At 36.8% G+C, this 8,546-nt stretch overlaps 1 protein-coding gene across 1 annotated transcript; it reads right to left on the bottom strand.

Moving 5' to 3' along the window:
• Positions 1-358: 358 nt before the first annotated feature.
• LOC147517968 (mitogen-activated protein kinase kinase kinase NPK1-like) lies at positions 359-8,519 on the bottom strand. Its single transcript, XM_086589987.1, has 17 exons — positions 8,058-8,519; positions 7,946-7,987; positions 7,794-7,859; positions 7,599-7,709; positions 7,401-7,481; positions 7,178-7,255; positions 7,001-7,083; positions 4,495-4,576; positions 4,226-4,326; positions 3,075-3,114; positions 2,822-2,881; positions 2,690-2,733; positions 2,370-2,601; positions 2,039-2,266; positions 1,573-1,907; positions 1,434-1,501; positions 359-776 (listed from the first exon to the last, which is right to left on the bottom strand). The coding sequence occupies exons 1-17, from the start codon at positions 8,433-8,435 to the stop codon at positions 679-681; spliced, it is 2,127 nt and encodes a 708-aa protein (XP_086446113.1). The 5' UTR covers positions 8,436-8,519; the 3' UTR covers positions 359-678.
• Between the last annotated feature and the right edge of the window lie 27 nt (positions 8,520-8,546).

Below are 8,546 nucleotides of genomic sequence, written 5' to 3'. Positions count from 1 at the left end.
CTGTTGGGTTGTGTTTCAAGTTTCAAAGTTTTAAACCTTACGTGTTCAAGTTGATAGAGCTTGAAGCCATTAACCTATGTTCAGCTCATTCTGTAACCTAGTGTGAATTGTGAATACTTTTTAAACGGAAAATAATTTTCGGAAGGTTTTGTCAGCGGGCCAGTTGTTCAATAACTGATATCGTAAATAAATTCACACAAATTCCTTTGTTTTACAAAAGATAAGCAATCGATTACCCTTATCTGTCATTTCCCTTATTATCTGTAAAATAAGAATCAAAACGACAAAACCCATTACGATTTACATACATTTCCAGGATATATGGAAATCCAAACTAATTCCTTAAAAGAATGGCCGGTACAACATCAAATCCATTTTATAACTCGGGCCAAACATATATATATATCCAGAAAACACATTTAAAAATTTTCAAGACTCGCGATAACATACACAAGCTTAGCTGTATAAAGGGAAATCATACAAAGGGTGAAACTCAATTTTCAGTAATCTTAAGGCTTAACAACAACCAGGAACCTGAATGTTGCATTCCGTGCAGGCCACTGTAACCATAAACCATAAACCTTTCTGCACCAAAAATATTGCTACATACACCAATAGGACTCTCTTGATCGAGGAACAAACCTTCATATGCACATGAAGATAAAAGTATAAGTGCATTCACTTTCCTGGGGATGCAAACCGTGATCTTTGCCGAGTTAAAGCTCGATCTTTCGGAGACAAGGTCTTTCCTCCGACACCAGCCTGGCGCATCAACTCTGCATAGACCAATTATGTATCTATCATAACCTTGAAAAGAAGGTGCAACAGAACAAACACACCAACTAGCATCATTAACATATGGATAACTAACAAGTTAAATTGCTTCAATGCCTTAGGGTTGACAAAACACACCAACTAGCATCATTAACGTATGGATAACTAACAAGTTAAATTGCTTCAGCACGTTAGGGTTGAGAAAAGTTTGTATCCAGTCCAAGCCAGTGTGACAAACCTTTCTTCAAATTTTTATAACTTTTTTCCACTCTTTGACCAGTAATCTACTAGTACAGTCTCAATCAGGAATTTGAAATATGAAAATAACATATGATATTGTCATATAGTTTCCTAACAAAGTAATGACGGCAGCAGTACATGTGGCAGCCTATGGACCGCCCTCGCAACTCTTCACATTTCCTCAGATCATATTAAATGATTGTAAACTATAAAAGTATCTTGGACGAAAACGGAACATTACCATCTGGACTTACTCGTCTACTGAACCCTATACATAAACAAACCAAGCCTCACACACGAAACTTATCTACGCAGATTGAGGTTCTTGATTCTACTAAGCCCTTTATAGATAACTAGTGGTTCAATAACCTGTCATATATCTCTCTTAAAAAAAATCTCATTGATAACAAGTAACTTACCTCGTTTTCGCTCAAGCTCTTGGTCAAGCTCTTCTTTCCACTTCTTTGTTCGCTCTGAAAAACTTGCACTGAAGATGCACACATTTAGTATCTCATTTAGACAGAAGATTAAAGGCAGGATAAAACAAATTAAACAAACCTTGGATTTATTGGTTGTTGTTGAGAATCAAGAAGTCCTCTCCATTCACTAAGCTGTGGCAAGGGAACATCCTGTAAACTTTTTATATCTGTACCACCAATATTCGACTCACGCCTGCTACTACTCCCAGGACTTCTGGAAATCATAGCATCTGTCGCCATCATTGGTGATCCACCTGTCACCTTGCTGGGGGATCTGCTTTTGGGAGGTAACTTTAAATAATTTGTAGAATTATCATTGTGTGCATTCATTACAGCAGCCAAGGGACTAGAGCCATTTAAACTGTTGTAGAACTCTTCATATAGAGGTGTTTGCAGCTTCTTTAGATCCAAAGCCTGAAAGCAATTCAAAAGTGTTATAACTTTCCATTTCAAGCACAAAAGTCATTGCAAGAAGGCAATGCAACATAGATTAGTTAAGGGATCAGGAAAGACAAAACTAAAAACAAAACAAAAGAAACCAATACCTTCTCGTCAAGGAAGGCTCTGATTTTCGACTCTGTAACTTCATCGTCATCTTCAGATACTAATGGCTCACAAGGAAACGTGAAGTCTTTATCCACCTTACCTTGAGTTCCAAAGCTTCCAGAAGCACCATCAATTGGTTGATCAGAGTCCATTCCACGTTCTGGTTCTGGACTTGCATCAAACTTGCAAGGCCAATCATCAGAGGGCTCGCACATAGGATTAAAACTCTATTCAAACAAGTCAAAGAAAATGAAACCAGTTAGCTGATAAAGCCTCCTTTTTCTGCCAAAAACTAGAGGTTCTTTATGGTATATGGAAGCAGATTTGCACCTTGTTTAAGCCGTCAGACATTGATCCAGAATTGAATTTTAATGACCCTGCCAATGCAAAATCATCATCATCTATCCGACACATGTCATCGTCGCTGTTAGATCCCCAAATTGGTAAAGCTTCTGAGAACTTCTCAGGATAGACAGTTGAGCACCGCACACTACTACCACCCATGTCACAAACATCCTTCAAACCACTGCAGGTTTTCCTGGGTCTGACCACAGGACTAGCACTACATCAAAACATCTGAACTCATGAACAAATATTCCAGGGAAGTAGGAACGTGCAAAAGTATCCAAGACATTGGACACAATACTTACCAGTTATTTGATCCAGATGTTGACAACTCGTTTCCAGAGTTCTCCTAAAAGCAAGTAGTAAAATTTATGGTATCAGCAAAAGGAAACTCAGATACGACTTACTGTGTGAGTGATATACTAGTATATACTAACCAAGGATGCAGTCCGTAACACTGGATGAGTTTCAGTGGATTTACCAGAAACAAAGGGATGCTGCAGGAAATCAGGAAATCAGTAAATACATAACTAAATTGATCAGAAAAAGCACGCAACTATTATCTCAGGAGTCTATTTATTTGTCACATCCGCTTTTCGCACATTCAAAGTTGCAACCATATTGCAACTGGTAAACTGGGCAAGTCAATTTGGTTAAATAAACAGGAATATTATAAAAATAATAAATCACCTGTAGAAGTTCAGATGCAGCTGGCCTCAAGTTTGGCTCCCTGCGACCACAATATGTCAGTAGAGTAAGAGTGGAAAATGCAACTCTTCATTAAAAGCCTTTCAATTTAAATGAGAAAACTGTAAGTATATCGTAGTCATAACAGCTAGGACTATGATACTATAACAGTGAGGAATGGTGTATCTATTCTCATAGCTCATAGGTATCTGCATTTTGCGAATAGCTAGGAACGACATTATAAATACAAGTGTCTTATCCAATATGTGACGAACAAGGCCAAAGAGGAATCTTAAAACTAGGATCCTCGAACAACGAGGAGACGGGAATGAAAAATTATATAGTTCTATGTTAATTACATAAATACATACTACACAAAATGTTTATATCTTATTAATCTTATGGCCTACAGTATTGATATTCTACAGATGTAATCTCAAACTTATTCTTCAGGTATCTATCCTAGGTGTCATGAATAGCTAGGAAGCACGCTTACAAATAGGAGTACCACACCCAATATCTTACAGACGCAGCAAAAAGGATAATCCTAAAAAGCTAGGATACTGGAACGGCGAGGACGCTGCCACCAAATAATATATAAGTCTAGTGTTACTTATGCATTCCATGAAATGCACATACTTTATCAATCCTTCTTATTGTGTATGAGATGGGGTCACAGTTGAAGATGTATCCAATTAAGGGGGTGAAATATATATGTGGCTGTTTAGGTAGTCCACACGTACTCAAGGTGTCTCCAAGTTTCCAATGTGTTATCCTATAGTGGCTACTGCTCTTTTCGGGATTATAATTTTTCTAAGGTGAAAAGAGATTCCTGGTTACGAACAACGTAACCAGGAGGGTAACAATTATGAAGGCAATGACTCTTTTCATGGCTTCAGGCATCTTGTATTTATGTTAAACACCAATACAGAAGTCCTAGACAGGTCCTCCTTATATACAACCACCATGACAAAAGTTGCACATCGGGGAAATATTTTCATGTGCAAAGTGAAGATTATGAACTAACCAAATGATAGCTGAAAATAAGATTATGAACTCCATATGTAGTAACTAGTATTATGATAAGAAAATTATAATATCGTAATTAATAGCAGTACAAGGAAAAACTTATACAGAAGATTAAGAATTTATACTTTTGCAGACATTTCAGTAGGAAGTCCTTTGCCTCCATCGAAAGATGATCAGGAATAGGTGGATGAGACTTTGTAGTCCCAATGTGAAATAGAGCAGCAACCTGAAACCAAGCATGGATGTTAGTATGCAGAGGATAATTAATTGTCCTAGATTTAATAAAACACTAATTGCTAAATAACTCAAGAAACTAACTGACGGGGAAATACAGATTAGAATAGAAACTGGCACCACTTGTTATATATTGATATAGATAGTAGTGCCAACATACCTCTTGGTACTGCTGACTCCAAGGAGGCTTTCCAGTGGCCATCTCTATAACCGTACATCCAACACTCCAAATATCGGCAGAGCTGGTTGCATAATATCAATGAGAAAACTTCAAATGTGTAAATAGAAAACAAAGAAAAACACAAATCCCAATGAATTCGACATTGAGAAGTACCACCGCAGGAAGCTAATCTCTAATAGACCACATTGAATCACAAAATATTTAGATAAAAATAAGACCTTCATAGTGGATAGATAATGCTTCAAAATTCTAACAACTATAGCCAGTATCTTTGGAAATGTGATTCTCTTTCAATTGCAAGTAAGAATTTCAAAGTCTGATGACAGACACACAAGACTGTCATGCGTTAACAGCATTGATTTCATGGAGGGAAATAAAAGTGCATCTATGTTTTAGCAGACGTTGATTGCAAGTTACAAGAAGCAATCTTCAACATAATAGATTTTCTCTAAGATTCTAAAAATCTAGTACAGGAAAATGAAATCGACCCGAAGAAACCAAGAGAATTCCGATAAAATAAATTTAACAACTGGATTAAGGACAGAAATAAGTGTATTGTGATGCATAACACAATCATCATGAACACCCTCCAATTAATAGATGGCCACTATGGGTAATCGTGATTTTGATCCATCAGATTGTTGACATGCGGAACTGTACTAGTATACTGCAAAGCAGTGGGAGTGAGCGGACCTGCGGAGTGAGAGAGAGAGAGAGAGAGATGGGTTCCGAGCGGAGAGAGAGATGTTGGAGAGAATAAAGAATGTTTGGCGAAGAAGAGAGAATGACGACAGACAGAAACCTACCAAATAGAATTTTAGGCCACATCCCCCAGCCTAGATCGTTCACTCCGCTCACTTGATTATTATGTTGCTTGACCTCTCCATGTCTATGTGAACAAAGAGTACTTCCGTTGTATATATGCAGTTCTGAACAAAGAGTGTCTTCCTCTTACAATTTTCACTTATTTATAACTAGAGCACTGGATCCTTAGCAGGTGGAACTTCACTCCATATCCTCGTGGGCAGGGCTATGTGGAGGCCAGGTAGGGTATAGCCCCCCCCCCTTTGAACTTGGGACAAAAACTAAATTAGTAGAACTTGTTTAGGCCCACCTATTCAGGCCCACTTAGGCACTAGGAAGAGGGTTGGTTTGCACTGGTGACTCTATTTCTGTATTCGATGCTGTCATTTCTGGGCCAGGCCAGGAAATAGTGGACTAAGGCTTGGTTTCCCCAGTACTTGGGAAATAGTGGTCTTCGTGCTCTAAAAGAATGTTTGGAGTGAGCATACCCAAAATTGAACCGAAGAAAGGCAAAGTAAGAAGCACCGGCTGTACTGAAAGTCATTCGATCACTACCTCAAATGGGTCCCACCTAGCACTTCACACTAGGCCCCCTACAGGAATTTCCTGACTCCGCCACTGCTCGTGGGATATGGCTAACGGTGAGCCATATGACGCACTCTTAGTTGATGGATATAACCATAGTTATTAATATCGTACGATACACAATACGTATCATATCGAAAGCAAATCAATACGTATCACACTAGTGTATCGAAAGTTTTATGTATCGCACGATACAGGGAGCGTATCGTACGATATGATACGATACACGATACATTCCTTATCAAGCAATACTAATCAAACACATGAAATATTTAAAAAAATTATTCGAAAATGAGTTTTTAAGATTTATTTAGTTTTTTCTTCTCATTTCTAAACCTTAGAAAGCCATCTAAGGTTTTAAGATATGATAAACAACAACTGTAATGCAAAAGCAACAACTAGCTTACTCATCTAATAGCTAGCCTATCCTTTTATGTCTAATACTAATTTAGGCCTAGCGGTTGAAAATGATGACATTTTATAGTGTGTGATAAGACTATTTTTGTGCAAAACTTACATACACATGCACAAACACATATAAAACTATAACCATGAGTCTTCACTCTTCAATCCTTAATACCCTTTCCTGCAAAGTATGAATCTATTGCATATATATATAAAACTCATATATACATATTTTTTCTAATTAATTTTAAAAATGTCGTATCTTACGATACACGATACGATACATGATACGATATGCAAAAAATGAAAAATGATATATGATACGATATACGATTTGACAACTATGGATATAACATCTACTTGAGGGTGAGACCACCAAAACAATCTTTGATGTATGAACATGGATGAGATATGTTTATTTGAGATAATGGGGTGTCTAAGCATGTCTTTCAGTCTAAAACAGCTGATCTCTAAGACAAGCAATCAAGCAAGTCCCCATTAGGCCATTAGTTTTGTGCTCCAGTTCCTTTCTTTTTGCTGAAACCTTCAAATAGGCAGCTTAATGTGACAAGATAGGGAGTAGGGACATAAAAGGCTGAGGCGATTTCAGTAGCTTGAGTATAATCCTCTTTGTTTACATTTCTAAAAACGTAAACATATTTAAGTTGCCAAAGCACAGTGGAATACTCACAAGCTATGCCCAGTCTGAAGAATAACTTCGGGAGCCATCCAGTATGGAGTACCCTTCATGGACTTTGCACCAGTTATAGTAGCCTACACAATACAAAAAAGCCAGATCCACAAGATATTCCCCAAAAGAATTTTATTTCAAAAATGGAAAATAGCAATCCAAACATAAAAATTATACCAACTCGACGACTTTCTTAGATGCACCAAAGTCCGCAAGCTTGATGATTCCTCTATTATCTACGAGAATGTTTGCCCCCTGAATTGTGGAAAAACACAAACAATCAGTTTAAAAAATAATAATAATAATAATAATAATAATAAACAAGAGAATATGTAACCATTTTTATCTAATAAGTACATTTCTTCAACAAAAGAAAAAAAAAAAAAAAAAAAAGAGTTACCTTGATATCCCTGTGCATAATCCCATTCTTATGCAGATACTCCAACCCCAGCAACAGCTGTTTCGTGAACGTTATTATTACCTGTTCAACAATGAATTACAACAAAACAATATGAACAAACCTTCCATACAACTTTACATAATACTGATAAGCAACCCTTCTTCAAAGGCACAAATAATAATAACAACAACAACTTACAGCTTCAGGGAAGGAACCAAATTTGCCAAGTAATGATGAAATGGATCCTCCAGGTACAAATTCCAATAAAATATTTAATGTCCCATCCTCCCTAGTAGTTCCCAAGTACCTCTGATATAAACAAAACACGTAGTTAAGTAACAGTCCCCCATATTCACAGTCATCACAGAAAGGAGATCTCACATACATACTTACCACAATATTTTCATGAGACAGATTCTTAAGAAGCTTCACTTCTTCCTCTAGCTCCCTTACATGATCCTACTTATTAAAAATTCACTAAAATTTATTAAAAATGAATACTTTATCTTAAATTTCCACACAAAGAGCACAACACTAATTCAAACCTGTGCTTTCTCCTTTGAAGCATGATTAGCAGCAATCAAAACCTACAAAAAAAGATAATTAATCAGTATCAATCACAAGAAATAAAACTTGAAGGAAGAAAGACAAACAGACCTGTTTAACAGCAAGAAGCTCTCCAGAATCAAGATTCATCCCCATATAAACACGACCAAAAGCACCACAACCAATCAACTCCCCTTTCCTCCATCGAATCGAAGAAGGAGTATTCGAACTAGTACTACTACTATTGTTTTTCTTATTTTGACTATTAATAGGTGGAGAATGAGAAGAAGAAGGAAGAGGGAGATTACTAGGACGATGATTATAGGAATTGAAAATGCCGACACGAGATTTACGAATAGCAGAACCGATCTTATCAACTAAACCAAAACCCAAACCTTCTCCTTCTTCTTCATTTTCTTTATTATTATTATTATCTGGACTTCTGAATACTAATGATCTACGAACTGATCCGAATAGATCTTGTATCATTTCTTGAGATCTATTCTCTTTTCAATTTTAGGGTTTTGAGTGAAGAAGAGAGAGGGAAATGAGGAAGGGGAAATTATTTTGAAAATATTGAAAAACTTTGCTTACGTGGAT

This window comes from Coptis chinensis, chromosome 2, assembly GCF_015680905.1.
Source record: "Coptis chinensis isolate HL-2020 chromosome 2, ASM1568090v1, whole genome shotgun sequence".
NCBI classification, from domain to species: domain Eukaryota; kingdom Viridiplantae; phylum Streptophyta; class Magnoliopsida; order Ranunculales; family Ranunculaceae; genus Coptis; species Coptis chinensis.
This window is presented reverse-complemented; position numbering and strand designations above follow the sequence as displayed.

Bases quoted from the DNA above. Each gene is read 5' to 3' on its own strand.
- LOC147517968 (XM_086589987.1), bottom strand. From the start codon at position 8,435: ATGATACAAGATCTATTCGGATCAGTTCGTAGATCATTAGTATTCAGA. The intron at 4,327-4,494 runs GTATGTTGGCAC...GCTTGGTTTCAG, and splicing joins GGAGTCAGCAGTACCAAGAG to GTTGCTGCTCTATTTCACAT. The intron at 2,267-2,369 runs GTGCAAATCTGC...TTGTTTGAATAG, and splicing joins TGTCTGACGGCTTAAACAAG to AGTTTTAATCCTATGTGCGA.